General features: G+C 43.2%; 2 protein-coding genes and 1 long non-coding RNA gene across 8 annotated transcripts in view; 1 reads left to right on the forward strand and 2 right to left on the reverse strand.

The window, feature by feature from the left end:
• Nucleotides 1-306: 306 nt before the first annotated feature.
• Nucleotides 307-8,131, reverse strand: F7 (coagulation factor VII). Its single transcript, XM_065677893.1, has 8 exons — nucleotides 7,942-8,131; nucleotides 5,644-5,804; nucleotides 5,069-5,093; nucleotides 4,862-4,975; nucleotides 3,872-4,012; nucleotides 1,886-1,992; nucleotides 1,300-1,420; nucleotides 307-1,091 (listed from the first exon to the last, which is right to left on the reverse strand). The coding sequence occupies exons 1-8, from the start codon at nucleotides 8,114-8,116 to the stop codon at nucleotides 553-555; spliced, it is 1,383 nt and encodes a 460-aa protein (XP_065533965.1). The 5' UTR covers nucleotides 8,117-8,131; the 3' UTR covers nucleotides 307-552.
• LOC136013664 (uncharacterized) lies at nucleotides 6,915-10,687 on the forward strand. The gene is made up of 2 exons (XR_010612306.1): nucleotides 6,915-7,018; nucleotides 7,432-10,687. It is a non-coding gene; the product is annotated as an uncharacterized LOC136013664 (long non-coding RNA).
• A 3,114-nt stretch (nucleotides 10,688-13,801) lies between these two features.
• MCF2L (MCF.2 cell line derived transforming sequence like) overlaps nucleotides 13,802-16,108 on the reverse strand; it is a 159,290-nt gene continuing 156,983 nt past the window's right edge. For all 6 annotated transcript variants that reach the window (XM_065677900.1, XM_065677897.1, XM_065677895.1 and 3 more), the window contains one exon: nucleotides 13,802-16,091. In XM_065677900.1, coding sequence (XP_065533972.1) covers nucleotides 15,997-16,091 — 95 coding nt within the window. In that variant the 3' untranslated portion in view covers nucleotides 13,802-15,996. The remainder of the gene's footprint in view (nucleotides 16,092-16,108) is intronic.

Genomic DNA, 16,108 nt, shown 5'->3' on the forward strand with positions numbered 1-16,108 from the left:
TTTCCTGTTTCTTCTGCTATTGCATCATCACATTACATGTAATGTACAGGACCCATCAGCACAGGAAGTTGTGAAAGCCGGAAGCAGAAATGTGTTCAGAAGAGATTACACACATTTGTGGACAACAGCTTCATTCAGGACTATTCAACCTAATGCAACTTCTAGCTCAGGAAGTCTGTACATCACTGATTACCAGAAGCTGAGAGGATAGCTGGACGTAGGATCATAGTATGCTTGATGTGTTACTGACAGTCTTTCTCTCAGCACCTCCTCTGTCCCTCAGCAGAAATGGATGAAGAGCAAGAGGGACTTTGAGTCTGATTTATTATGGCCATTCTGTGCTGCTTGACAAGACATGCAAGTTTATAAATTATACCAATAGGGAAGTTGTTATTATTATTCAAGTAGGCATTAGGCTTGTTTCAAATCATTGATAGCAGTGTGGGTATCACATGTATCACATATGATGATTAAGGAATGTTTCAGTAGGAAAATGGCAAAGGGGGACTGGGCAGCAATAACCCGATCTCAAAATTCTCTGTTTCATCATCATTAATCCATGTGCTTCTTTAACCATTCGATGTATCTGGATACCCTTGTGTAAACACCATAGCTGCCTTCAACAGCACAGCCCTTTCCCCAGCTAACAATCCCAGTCAGAAACCAAGTGTTCTTGTACTTTGTAGCGTGAGGTCCACCACTGTCTCCCTTGCAGGAGTCCTTAGAGCCGGCCAGGTCTCCAGCACAGAACATATTCTCTGTAATATTTAAATCTGTCTCCTTTTCACATTCTTGTGTCTTTACACGTGGTAAATCAACTCTCATCAAAACAGATGAAGTGGCACCTCTGTCTAGTAGGCGTCCCCATCCACTCACAGTGGAGAACTTCTTGGTGGACAGTTCATACACCGCAAACCGTTTTTCAGGCAAACATATTGGCACCACATAGTCAGTGAGATTCACGGGTGTTTCCAGCCGCAGGAGGGCAATATCATTATTAAGTTGTCCATTCATGTATTCTTCATGAATGATTATCCTGGCAACTCCACTTTCTTGCTCAGTTTTCTCGTCAACATTTGTTGAGTATTCACCTGGAAAAGTTATTTGCACGTCATGTCAAACAGTTCCTTGATTCCTCAGAAGTTTGAGGGGATTGGGGGTTTTTAGTCTGACACCTCTTAAGGACAATTCCCTTATACTACCAAGGCCTGAATATTTTGTCTTTTACTCTGCTTTGCCAGGATGAGAAGCTGCCACCACAACCATGGCTCAGTAACAGAAGGAGGGGAAGATACATACCCAATCTCACTCGAAGCTGTTTAGGATGAGTGTACTCCAAACAGTGAGCAGCAGTGACCACCCACTCTGGGGAAAGCAGGGTACCACCACACTTCTCTTTCTGATTCTGTACTAGCAGGGCCTGCCAACATAAAGCAAGTTCATGTCTTAACATCAAATGTGCTTGACCTGGATCTCAGTAGATATTATATCACTTTATGCAACAGCATTTGAGAATACCGTGCTGATTGCACGGGAGAATTTTGGAGGGCTAATGTTCCCATTGACATTTTTGCCATCGTGTAGTATGGAGCCTGCCTATTATGGCCAAGAGCGTATCCTCACAACCTGAAACTAAGGATTGAGGGGTCAGGAAATAGAAGAGGTTGCACTGCCACTCCACTCCTGTGAAAGCAGGCCCTCTAGAACAAGGCTAAGATGCATGATTGAAACAGGTGTATCTGCTGGTTATGAGTGAAGAGGGAATTTAGCTATCCACACCTGGCACTTATGGGTTTTTAACATAAAATATTTAAAACAATGAATATACGATAGCAGTTTCATAAGGAAAAAGAAAAGTGGCAATGACAAATTTCTGAAGACTCACTTGCCATGGACATTCACCTGGAGGACAGATTGAACCACCCACTATTCTTTCTAGTGCAGTCACAGTTTTGTTTGCCAGCACTGGTATTTTTCCACATGGGTATTTCACTGAAAAAAACCCAAAACAACCAAACAAACAAAAACATAAAGGACAACGTGTGTGATTTTATTGCACTGAATTCACAACAAAATGTGTAATGTCTTCAGTGAAGTTGTGTTAGCTGAAAAACTGGGTTCTAGTCTGGGAGCGTGGGTTCTCAGAAGTAATTTAAAGCAGGTAAGCAGTCTTTTTGTTTATAAACAGCCAGAAATGCTTTTACAGGTGGGGTGCAGGCCTATACACTATCACACACCTACCATAGGAGTTTGCAACCAATATAGCTGCTTAAGATATATGTCAACACAAAGGGGTATGCTACAGGCCAGAGAGCAGAAGGGACTCTATCAAGGTTCATCACCTACATATTTTCACCAAACTTACTGACTTTCAGTCAGTTGCACCAAATGCACAGCATCCTTGGGTGATACGAAGACTGCATCAAGCTTTTACAGGTACAGACAAGGTATGGTGAAACAGGACTAGCTCTTTTGTGGCAGCTTGTCAAAGATTGGAATAGGTGCAACACAAGCCCATACCCTCTAACCCTGTATACAGGGAAACACCAGTTTCGGTGTTGAAGGTGCCGTTGTGAGAGGTGACAAAAGGATGGTGAAGGGACTGGCATCCTGGCAGTTACACAGTTTTGTCTTCTTGCAACACACTGTCAGTGCTATGGTTATTCTGATCCACAAGAAGCAAGTAGCAACAATCACATCTTCCTCACAGAGGAAGACATGCTGAAAAGCCTGTGGGGAATTCTTTGTTCTCAGCTTTTAACAAAAGCAGCTTCCCCATCATGTGATATTGCAGAGTCTGCTAATAAGGGATAAGCGCATTAGTGCTCACTTTTTTCTAATGAAATTGCTGTTGTTGAGAGCTACATTGTCATTATCAGTTCTCTGCATGAGTGCTCCATTAAGGTGTGTGTAGGGGGGCATCACCCCTCAGAATTACTTTGCACGCTCCCTGCAGCTCTGTCCGTTATGTTTGTATCCCCAGGGGTCACTTTTTCCTCTCTAAGAAAGTAATTCAAGCAGGCATCTGCAGTAGGGTAAGGTGCCAGCTCATGTATCGGAAAAATAATTAACTTGAGCTACCCTAGTCCCAGCTGAAACTTACCTTATCAGATGAGTGAGAGAAATATCTAGCCATAGTGTCCAGATGAATACTAAAAGGGTATTAGTCCAACCAAATACGAAAAAAGAAAAGAAAAAAAAAAAGAAGAGAATAACTGTTTTTCTCTGATTTAATTAGGCCCCTTTCTTTCTTGACTCCAGTGCTGAAATAAACGTGGTAATCAATTCCACAGTTACATCTCAGATTGGAGATCCAACAGCGAAACAATGCTGCCGCAGATGTATTTTCCCACCATGGGTGTAAGCTAAACTAAAAAAGCACTTGTGAGGCACAAAGCCTGTCCACTCACCAGCATCCCCTCAGCCTGACCCCAAATCCCTGGTGACCTACTGCTCTGCTTTACTTAGACAACCTGGCCATAATAAGCTTGTCTCCACCACTCAGTTCTCCTCTACTAGACCAGTGGTGAGAGTGCTTCCTGAGCAGGAGACTGAAGTTCACCTCCCTCCTCACTCCTACCAAGTGGGATGTTCAAACTCAAATTTCCCTCTTCACAGAGGAACTGACTTCTGGGACCAGAAAGAAGAGGTCCAAAAGGTTCCCTGCTCAGTGTGCACACTTTGCCAGCTGCTTTTTTAGAGTATCTAACTTCCACCAGGAGCCCAAACGTGCTGCTCTGGAATCTGCTCTTGAAGAGGAGGTGGGGAGCTGGTGGCTGAGGGTTACACCTTGCACCTCCTGATGTGTACATGTTGAAAACTTTTCTTCCAGAGCTGGTTTAGGCTTAGGATCAGACTGGTAGCATCTTACCTTGGGGAATGCAGGACACACCATCACTTGCTATGGTGTAGTCGTCAGCACAGAAGCACACTCGTCTCTCAGACCGCTCATCAGTACAGAACTGTTCACAGCCACCGTTTTCATAAATGCACTTCAGTTTGTCAGCTTTGGCTAAAGTCAGAGAAAGAGCATTTAGGTTTCCAAATGTGTAACATTGCTTAACATGGATCAATTGCAACCTGAAATACTGACAGGGAAGCAAGGCAGCAAAGTAGATTTCTGTGATTTATGTACAGTGGCTGCATCAAAAGCACCTTCCATTTGGCAAATGTTAAGCAGGACTGGATGTCCAGGGGTTAGGGAAGAAAAGCGTTAAGAAGCACACACCTAAAATTGAGTTAGTCTCACTCCTGCAGTATCTGAGCTGTTTAAAGGCTGGAGGTGTCATAATTGTGTGATAAATATCATAATATTAGACTGAAAAATTATTAACTATGTTGTATTTTGACATTTGGCAGAAGGATGCTCTAGGATGACCTTTGAGACAGTCTGGTTAGACTTAATGAGTGTCTAGTCACTGTTAGGTCTCAGTGTGTTCTGAATGTAGTGTAGATAAGCATGTTCTATGAGTTTAACGCTCAATGCGCTGTCTTTAACTGCTGGATGTGTCCCCTTGGGCTCTGTACAATGCATATGCAGCGTAGTTCTCATTCGCATTTCTAAGTCAAAGTAGCCTAAGCACTTGGGGAGGAAAAATAATTCCTCCTTGTCTCTCAGATGGTGCACAAAAGGCAATTACTTTCTTTTACAAAGTCATCACAGGGTAATAACTATCTTGCTGCCTTGCAGTGCCTGACTGCCAGCTGGTTAGATCCATCATGCGACACCGCCAGCAGTGTGACCAGTAGCCGTCACAGCTAGAATGATGCAGAATGACAATGATTGTTACTGTTTCTCTCAGCGCCTTGCATTTGAATTAATAATGGCATTTTGATGTCGTTAAGCTACCCCAGAGCTGACCTTTTTCGCAGCTTTTGCCCTCATATTCAACAGGACAGCGGCAAACGTAATCCTGAAACTGGTCATCACAACTCCCACCATTCTGACAGGGGTTGGAGTCACACTGGTTAGGGTCTGTGAAAACATTCAGTGTCAGTCCAGCTCATGTGAAGAGCTGCAATAGCAGGAGTGTTTTTGCAGTTGTTAGAACATCCCAAACCATCGTACCGGAATAGATGTGCCAGAACTCTTTCTGGAAGAAAAAGATGTGGGATTTAATTAAAGAAAAATTGACTCAGGTTAAATCCTATAGTCCTTGTGGCACAGGCAGGCTTACAGAGAGCCACAGTGATGCCCCTTTTGCCTTTGTAACTTAAGAAAGTTGATGTCCATAAAATATTGTACATTATTTTCTACATTCTATGTTGTTTCTGTACACCAGTAAAGAAGGGCACTGTGTAACACACAAATAAGTTATCCATAACCTCCGTATAGTTGAGGTGGGGTTGACTGAAACAGGTGTTGTCCAATACAATAATTTAAATTATTATCTGACCCCCATAAGGGGTCAGGGAGATGACTTCGAGCATCCACTTCCTCCCCCTCCACAAATTGGTACTGCCTGGGGCAGCCCATGCTGCATGCCCTCCTGCAACTCACTGCTGCTGCATGTTCCCCTATGAGAGAAAGATGGAGACAGCAGGACACAGTGCATTTTTTACTCTCATGCTTTAAGTGTCAAAGCACACCCTTGAGTAGGGGGAGTCCATCTGACAGTGCTCACACAGCCCTGTGTTACTTACTGTCCTTTCGTCATCGCGGTAAATCTCTCTTGCTTCCTCAAAGGAACATTTTTCTTCCATGCATTCTCGCTCTACTGACCCCAGTTTTATCTCTTCAAAGAAGCTGTTGGCTCGTCTTTGCCTTTGCAAAATGCTGTTTGCCTCCTCCTTCTTTAGAAAGACTGAAAAACAGCAGCATGTTATGTTTGTCACTCAGCTGTGCAATCCTGACGGGGGGGTAGGGGAGACAATTTTCTCTGAAAGCTATTCTCTTCCCAAGCTTTTTCTGAGACACTTTGGAAAGAAAGGAGTAAATGTGAAAGAATTCTGTGACTTGCCTCCCAGGTAAAGTGGCAGCACATGTATTTTGCAGAGCCCAGAGCTTAGGAGAAGATGGCATGTTACACCAGTGCTATATATCAGTGACTCCTAAGGTACTATTCCACATCATATAGTGTGTCTCAACATGCACAGCACAGTCTTTCCATTCTAGCAGCTGAAAAACCTGTGTTGCTTTATTAAGCATTGATGTACATGGAGACATGATTTTTTCTGTGCTTACTACAGGATATCACTTGGTGACATGTGGACCACATTCATCCCTTCACCCACAGTCACGTTGTCTAATACCTCTTCACTCTTTCGACCTGCAAAAAGGGCTCACCCAACCACTAGCAGACCACAGTTTTAAATCCACTGCCTTAATACATTCATCTTTAGTTTTCTTCTGTAAAAAAAGGCTGTGTTAAGGTACATAGGAAGGCTAGACAATGCTGTTTGTGTTCCCAGTGAAGTCTGTAGATAGCTGCTAGCTGCTGATAGCACCATAGATCACAGCCAGAAGGGTCTTCTCCCTGCGCGCCTCTGCCATGCTTTGGAAGGACATAGGGTACACAGGTTTGATAGCAGACATCAGCAGAGCTCACTCCCTAGTGCTACATCAACTTGTAGGTACCAGAAACGTGCACTGAAATCTGGAACCATTGTCACCATGTTGACCTGCTCCTCAGCTTCAGGATGCCAGCACATCACACAACTATGCCCCTCCTGGTGTAACTCAGTCCAAGGAACAACAAGTCCCAGTGCTGCGGTGTACTTTTCTTCCATTACTACACAGAACAAGTCTTGAAATAATGAACTTTAGGAGATTTTTCTCCTCCTCCATGTCAGTAGCAGATTCTGGAGCTTTGTGACAACAACTTACATTTCAGTGCTTTTAACTATTTCACCTGGGGTTGTGGGTAGATTTAGGGATGGAGGCTGATACATATCACCTGCCTTTGCCCCAGAACATTCTCACTACATGACCCCTCACAGAGTAGAGTTACTTTCTATGTGATAGGAGAGCCATGAGGTGATTGCTGACAGACAAAGGCTCACTGACTTACACACAAACGTAAGTACTGAGAAGCTTTATTCTAGTCTGGTGAGGTGTCTCCAAATGTTTGCATCTAATCAGAACATATGCTGAATTACATGCAAAATAGTGGTAATTTCTCCTATATTTCAAAGTTATTTGAGGAATAAAATATTGCATAGGGTGCACTGAATTTATCCTGGGGTGTTTCATAAACATTTGCCCCCTGTAGGAATGTAAGCTGGGTTTTTCTGCAGTGATTTCAAAGTCAGGCTCTATGCATTTAATGTGGCTGTCTTTGTCTTTGAAGGCTTTTAATTAACCTTATACTGCAGATACATGACAGAGTAGTGTGCCTGGGTGCGTGGCTGGGAACATGGTTCCTTTTTTATTTTGGTGTTCTCCACTTATTTACATTGGAATGCTTTCGACTTTGCTATGTATTTTTCCAGCTTTGTTCACTGCAATGCAGGAGACCCCGTCAGTGGCTAACTGGGAATCTGAAAGCACGGGGCCAGCTTTATTAATCTGTGAGCTGATTTTCAGGCACATACTGGAACCACTGAAGAGCTACCACCTCACTGCCTTTTACCGCTACCTCTTTAATTTCTCATCAGCCAAGTGACAGACTATTGATTCTTTGCTTTGAAATGCACAGGTCAATATGAAATAACAATAAATCCAAGTTTCACGTAGTGGGCCGACAGCTGGTGGTTTGCCTGCTGTCTGTGCAGTGAGATAATAGATCCATTTAGCTGTCTAGAGGTGCTTTTCCTTAGTTAACAAAACAAGCGTGTGGATGCCGCCACTGAAAGCAAATAAGAGCCTTAGACTAACTCACAGGCACAACCAGAGGCAGGACAAACATGCAACAGTGCTCAAAACTTGCAATGAAAATTACATCTGAGTAACAGGATGGAGGTCCATTGCCAGTAAACATAATCACAGCCATATTGACATACCTGCATCCAGAGAAAGAGGAATCAGTAGCAGAAAGCAGAGAAACAAAGCCACACACTGCCTGGAAACCATGATGAACCCAGTGTCCCAGCTGTGTATTGACATTTCAGCAAGGGCTGTTTGGCCAAAGAGCTCAGCTTCAAATGCTTGAAGCCAGAGGAGGGGCCAGTGAGTCATGGAAACAGAAGAAGATCCATCACAGCCGGGTGAACTGAGCAGAAGGGCATATGTGGAGCCTGCAATGTGCCCTTTCCACACTAGCAGGGAGTTTGGTTTTGAAGCACTCTCTCCTGACCTGTGCAAAGGCTTTGCTGAGTACACAGGCTGCTACCCTGGGCCTTAGGTTTCCATCTGAGGAACATAAATGCTGGGACCCTCTGTCCGTACGGTTGGCACTAACTTGGCCATGTAACCTCACGTACAGAGAGCAGAGATGTGATATTTACCTTGAATCGGTAGTCAAGTTACAGCCAAGATACAGCCTCTTAGTGCTTTGGAGTATGATTGAACCACTGACATCTGTCTTTTCCCTTTTCCCTGTCACCAATTACAACTCTGCCCTTATGGCTGAATTTACTTGGAGACACTGATTAACTAGCAAGAGATGCCCTACCATGTTTACTGCAAGACCTATGTGGCCTGCACAAGTTGTACCAGCAGGAAGAGGGGCTAACCTGATCCATGTTGTATTTCAGTAGTATGGATAGAGGTTTGAGGGGCTGACCTGCAGACAAAGTTTTATCTGGAACAAAAGCAGGCCTCTGATTTAATAGAAATCAATTAATGGCATCAGGCTAGAGAGCTGACAGTGTTCTTGGAGAAATGTTTACTTAAGATAGCAGCGAGGTAAAGAGCATGTTTGCCTATGGGAAGTGAACAGTTGCCTGAGGGCCGGAGTGTTTTCTAGGCCGTTCTCCCCTTCCTGCATGGGAAAGAAGGGTCAGCTCTGTGTCTGAGTGCTACAGCAAAGAAAAGCAACAGCTGGAGTTTTACTTTGCTGCCAATACTCAGTGTAACAGTCTGCAGAAGTCAGGACTGCATAAGGAAGCCAGGCTCCTGGATGTTCTTTGCATGCTATTTAGTGGCTGTGTGCACAGCTGAACATCCTGCTTAGAAATTGCTTTCCCAAGAGGGTGCATCTGGGCATCTCTCTGGATTGCAGCCTGGCTAATTCCCAGCAGTTCCTGGGACGGCTGGGGATAGGAAGCCTGCCTGCAGTAGAGGAAGGAGGCCAGTTACTGGAATACAAAAGGAGCTATGGCAGCCCCACGCTTATCCCCATCCCTTTTTGGGAACCCTCACCACACCTCATAGCCTGCCTATGGCAGTGAGCTGAAAATATGCAAGCTGGGTTTGTTGGAGCTGCTTGAACATTTGTCTGTTTGTCTCATCTTGGGGCAGACCTGACCCTGCTGTGTTTGGTGTGTCATGCAGATCAGAGCATGGGCTCTGCTTCCTGCGCTGAAGCCAGCCCCGGTCTGCACATGCTGTCCCCCTGCAGCCATGCTCCCTCAGGCTGGGTGGGTATGTCCCTGCCAGGGAGGGTGGGTGACTGCCACTCCAGAGTGGCATCACAGCACCTCTGCACCATGGCACCCCTTCACTCTCTTGTCTTCTTCCTTTGTAGTGTGCAGGTCCATAACACCCTTTAGCGCAGTATTTTCCTTGTGTCTGCCTTCCTCAGTTGGTATCCCTTAAAGATGAAAGATTTTGCTTTTATTGCTTGGGAATACAGCCAAACGCTCAGTTATTATTTTTAGAGGCCAGGGAGAAGCCCAAGTGCTGAGAACAACAGTCAGTTCATATGGGGACAGTCCTTTTCCCAAGAAGAATTAGGGCATTTAGGTTTCATCAGGATGACAGGGATGACCTTGCCCATGAGGAACATCACAGGGGATTCAGCAGTACTAGGGCTTCATGACAACTCTTGACTCATTAACTTCATATCACAGATCTCAAAACTGTTTCCTACAAATTTTAGCTGAGACAGTTATTTGGTGTAAGAGCTGTGTTTTGAATGAAGAGCTCCCCTTTCTTATTGTATTAGACCCCAACCAGAGGAGCCAACATCAGTTTGTTAGCTTTTCTTCCCCAGAAGATCCCCAAGTCTTACTTCATTTGTCTTCTTGTGCGGTCTTGCTATAGTTCATGAGAATTGCCCTGGTGTTCTGCTCCATAAAAGCTCCTTGCCAGTGCAGGCTTACACTTTGGCTTATGTTTTGTGAGCAATTCCAAGGAAAATAATCTGCTGTTCAATTAAATGTAAATACATATTAATACAAGCATGCCTCTCTGCTGCTCATGGGTGCTACTAGAATCAGTTTTGGGGACAGCTGCTCAGAAAATACAACATAGGATGTTTTTCAGTGTATGCTTTGGATGTGCCCAAGTCGCTCTATTAAAATAAAACAAACAAAGTCCCACAACACGTTAAAAAATCGAAACACGAAAAATGTCAACAATGTGGAATAAAAAAATCTCAACCAGAAACATGAGCCTGGGCGACACGATGAACTGATGCCTCCGAACATACCATTCTGTATTCTTGTTTTGTTTCCTACTGACATTTTGCAAAGAAAACCTCTTAGGATTTAGCTATTTTTAGCTCTGTTTTGGGTTGAAGAGAAGACAGGTACAGAAGCTGTTGGGAACTGTGCAACTTGGTCTGATCCAATGGGTCACTGCTCATTTAAACTTGAGGTGTTTTGCCAGCACTCAGGAACAGTTTAAAAAACGCGAATCAGTGGTTTCTATTCCAAAGAGGCCACAGGAGATCATCTGGGTAAGCTGACAAGGCTGTGTCCAGATAAGAAAGGTTTAGGAAAAAGCTGCCTCCTGAATTTATGGAAAATTCCATTTAAATCCCCAATAACAATAGCAACTTGCCATCACTCATCTATCAGACTAATTACAAGCAAGCTAAAGCTGTGATCAAGTTAATAATTTCCTTTTCCTGATGTACTAATCTATAAATATATGAATATCATGCTGCTGAGCTTTAAGCAAATGATTTGGGTTTTAGACCTCAATGGAGAACTATTTATTTCCAGGAGAAAATCACTTGCCCGCTTGACTGAGTTCTGTATCCTCATACATTAATTATTCTCATAAAGAAGTAGGACATGGGGAGAAAATATTCTTAATAATTTTTTTTTGTCTCCAGCTCTGAATACAAATGCTTAACATTTTAATTTTTAATCTTCATGTGGGTTATTTCTTTCTTTTGCTGCCTGAGGAGAAGGATATCTGAAGATACGTAGATAATAAAGGACGCAAACAACATAGAAAAGGCAGTACAAAGGAAACCTACAGTAAAGACAGCGTGCCCCAAAGCTGACTGTTGCATGCCACCTCTCTCAGTTGGCAGAGACATTACTCTACTACAGACCTTCTCTTAATTGTCCTGAGACCATCACAGCTGCAACGACACCACTAGTAAGTTCATAGCCTTTTAAATGCAGCTGGGGACTGTCTTGCCAATTGATGTGGAATGCCTGAATATAAAAACCTGAAAGGTGATTAATCAATTCACCTCAATTGATTCGTCAAAGATAACATTTCAGCACCACGTGTGCTCATCAGACTGAAAACCTTTCAGAATGAAAATGCAGAACTTGATCCTTGATTTTCTACCACCATCTTTAGGCCACTGCTGGTACAGGTGGTGGTGGCTGCAGCAGTACTCGGGTAAGCTACAAAGATGCCCAGCGAGCATACTTACGTTCATCATCCCTTCTTGCCTCACTGCTATAGGGACTTAACGTGGGTGATTTTGGCCTCTCTCTGCAGGGTTAGAGCCAAGGAGGAGCTGTTTGAGCTCTTCATGGTTTGCCTTTGCCCTGGCTGTAACTTGGCCTCTCCTTGCTGAGTGCTGATGTCTTGCAACATCGATAGGTTGGATGAGGAAACATTGCCACTTTGTCTTGCTTTTAGTGTACATCACACTGCTGCTTTCTCTTGAGGCTTTGTTCAGGCATAACACTGCCCCTAGATTTCTCAAGAGAAGGCTTGAGCTTTGTGTGAGGGTGCTTCACTGTGACTGCCATTTGGACTAAGCAAAACAGTTGGAGCATGAAAACCCACGTCATGGGGTGTTGTTATTAACAGATGACAATATTTTGAGCTAACCAGGTACAACAGCACATGAGCAGCCAAAGAAGGGAATGGATGGCAAAACAGTTGTACTGGCCTTATCCACACTCCAGCAGAGCCCTCCAGTGCCTCACTGCCCTGGCCATCCCTTGCCTCTGCCCTGCTGTGTTTGCAGGCTGTCCCTGTGGGGAGCATTGCAGAGGCTGTGGCTATAGGAGCAAGCATGGGTACTACTGCCCAGGGAGGGGAATGTTGCACCTACCCTGGGAGCTGATCCGTCCAAAGACTGCCAAGGAAAGGTAGATGGGAAACCAAGTCGCTCCCTGGAGCTGGCAGTACCAAGAGCGCAACACTCACGAGGCAGGAGGGAAGCAGGGGGGATTTGCTGCTGGCTGGCAGAAGCTCCATGCAGCTCATATCTCAGCATACAACATGCAGTGTTTCTTCATGCTGAAACATGCCCCGTGCTCCTTGCCCCACTGCACCCACCAGCCCCATGGGCTCCACTCTTGTGGTACACGCTCTGCACTCTCCCCTTTCTGCCTTTTGATCTCAGGCTGATGTGGTACCCTCACCCTACAGTGCCTTGCTAGCTAGCCAGAGCCCTGGATCCATTCCTCCGTGCCAGGCTGGCACAACAAGTGGTCCCTTCACAGTGCAGTTTATAATAGCCATCTGACATATGATACAGAAGGAGGAGTCCCTGTCATTTTGAGGCAAGTGATGAAAATGAGTTATGTTCCAAAGTCCCCAGTTTTACTTAATGGCAACATTTGTGCAGAATGGAGAAAGGGTTTTGTATTACAAGCAAAGATTCTGTATCTATGAAACACTGCGCTCCAACTTTGAGCCAGTGATCTAAGAAACTAAAGATGATGCCATAGTGTTTGCAAAGGGAGAAAAACAAACCTTACAATTGAAAAGGAATGAATCATTATTAGACCTTTATATAGAAAATTCTTTACTTTCCACTAAGGTAAATCTTGGCTGGAATTCTTTCATTCTTTTGCTCTAAGTATGATGTGGCTCTGCTCAGAAAGGTCAGTCCTTGTCTTACTCAAAAAAGTAGGACTACTGACTAAAGAGGTAGCTGTTATGTTAACAAGAGTAAACAAATACAATCAAATCCCAATAACACCCTATTAACACCTTATATGGATCATGTAATTGTTCATGGCCACTAACTCAGCCCAAATCACTACAGTGAGTGTAAAATTCACCTTCTACCATGGCGTGATGGTCCTTAGAGCCATTAACCAGGGAATGCACAAACACATTCCTCTTCTGATGCTGCAAGGGTGAAAATGGTTTCCCCTTTCTCACCCTTCTGTGGCCAGACATGGACCTCCAAGTTGTTCTTCTAAGACCACAGGACCAAGAGGAGCATGTGTAAAGGAGGAAGGGAGCCCTGGGATTCACGGCTTTCTTTGGGAAAACCCGACAGCGATGTGCCATCTTTCAAAAACGTGTGTGTGTGAGAATGGCAATCAATGTGATTGATTACCTGGCACTGGCTTTCATTTTTTATCCTCAGCCTGCACACATACTTTAATTCCCTGGTGCCAGTTACATGAGACAGGATCACAAGGCTAAGCTGGTGTTTTTCTGAGATGATCCCAGAATGCATAGGCAAAGGATTTGAACACACAGACCCTGACAAGCACAGCAAGACAGACTTGGGTTTCTGTTCCAAATCCTTCAGCCTCTGTTTTTATATGATACCCATAAGAAGCTTTTAAGACTGTGAGACAAAATAAACCACAGAGCATGTCTATATAAAGGCTTTCAGCAAGAAGCGCTGAAATTTATTACATTTAATTACAATAGAGACCTCTGACTTTGAACTTCTAATTCACAACAGCAGTAAAAAAGGAAATGGTGAAATGGGTCGTATTAAAGTGCAATGATGTGGAGAAAAACCATTGAAATCACACAATCGAGGCTGCAGTGAGAAATGAAAGGACAGTCTCATACTAGCAATGACAGCAATATATAAGTAAATTATGTTACAGATAATTTACAAAAATAACTTACATAGATGAAGATAAGCTGAATCTCATGTTGCCATTCCATTGTTAAATATCAGACTAAATATTCCTGGTCAGCACAGTATTATATGGGATAATTAAAAAAAGATCAGAGGATTTTTGCGTTGGAAAAGATGCCCGAAGTAAAACCCTGATCAGCCTTTATATTGAAGTATTGCAAGAAACCTAAGTCTTTATGAATTGTAAAGTGACATATTCAGCAGCATGAAGACTATAAATACATCTTTTACATTGATACATTATATCTACACACATATACATATCTACACACACATATATATACACACAAGCACATACATGCACATAAATATATATGTGTGTGTATATATATGTTTCAATTTGTACTGATTATGGTCAGCTGCATTTTGATTGCATCTGTGGTAGGGTTGCTTTAGCAACCTAGGAGTAAGATCATTCTTTAGAGTATTTGTTGTTTAAGTTTCCTAAGTTGCAGTCTCTAAAATACAAAACTCTAGCACAAAGATGGACTTCAGGGCTCAGCCATCAGAGGGTCTGATGATGAACAGCAGCTTCTGTTGACATAATCTGCTGTGCTTTGTGCTTCTGAAAAACTATGTTTTTAATGTCTGCATTGTAAGTAATATGGTATGTGAATGACTTAACAACCTATTTTCATATAAGTAAAAATATTTGAGAGATGGACGGGAGTGAATACAATATTCCATACATGCACACAGTTTTGAACTGTTTGTAAGGATGACATGCAGAGAACATCTGACAACATGAAAATTTACAGCATTGGCTTACATCATACCTTCGAAAAATGGCAAGTTTAACATCACCCTTCCTTTTAAAAAAATTAAAATACTTATCTGTAGCATAAACCTGGCTCTTTCCTAATACAGGTGTTTTTCTCCCATGCTCCCCTTTTATGGAATAACTACATCACTGTTCTTTTTCTCTTTGAATAACTTCAACAAACACTATTGACTAAAAATACAACCAATTTCTGGCCCTCACAGGTTTGTCTCAAGGAAGGCTCTTGACCCACAGTGCAGCCCAATAGTTTGTGTGTGATTGCATGTTAATTGTGAAAGCTGAAGGTAACTGTGTAATTATCATTTATTAAGAAATAATTTAATGAGTAAGAATGTGTTTCATTGTGCACCTGTGTAACAAAAAAAGTATACTACTAAGTTGCCAAGGCTATGTAAACACAGTGATCTTGGTAAAGAATTTGGTTGTGAGGCCAAAATACCTCAGAAAAGAGCTATTCCATTGCACACATCATTAAAGGTTGGAAAGGATAAAATAATAGTTTCTTTTGATGCTGTTGTGGTCAGCGAATTGGTCATGTCCGCATCCCAGTCTCTAGGGAGCAGAAGAACGTCCTGAAGATGCAAGAGAAGAGAAAAGCCTGGAGCAAACCTCCTTCCTGGTTGCTGTAAGAGTCCCATTCACTGCACTGTTTGAGGTACATCCTTGGAGAAAGGGGATTTTGGGGAGGAGGAATTGTAAACTCTGATTTATTTCCTCATACTATCCTGTACAGCGATTGCTATGTTATTAGTTTACAATGAGGATTTAGCACTGAACACATTTTGTTTGCTCACATTCAGATTCTGGCTGTTACAAAATGATACAGTTCTGCAGAAACCTGATTGTGTATCAGTGAGAAAATGTGTTTTATGCGAACAGCTCTGCAGCTTCAGACTCTAGAGCAGAAGCCTCTGCAAGACCTTATTTCAAATCTTTTAACTTTTATTTACAACTTCACATTCCATGCACTTTTCATTGGGATCTTCTGAGAGAACCTGTGAAAAACACCACTGAAAATACTCAGGGCTGGTGACATAGAACTGGTGGTTCTCCATTGGAGCCTTCGGTGTCCAGAACTCGGCACAAAATGACAAATTCCAGAATTACCTTCCATTGAGGTGGGGTGAAAATTTAATGTTAGCCCTTAATGTCTGAGAAGCTGGCGCTGCTGGCATTGCAGCTGTCACTGCAACTTGATGATGTGCTCAAAGTGCTGGAGGCAGTGCCTGACTCTGGGAAAAGGGAAAGA

Source organism: Lathamus discolor, chromosome 4 (genome assembly GCF_037157495.1).
Source record: "Lathamus discolor isolate bLatDis1 chromosome 4, bLatDis1.hap1, whole genome shotgun sequence".
NCBI lineage: Eukaryota > Metazoa > Chordata > Aves > Psittaciformes > Psittacidae > Lathamus > Lathamus discolor.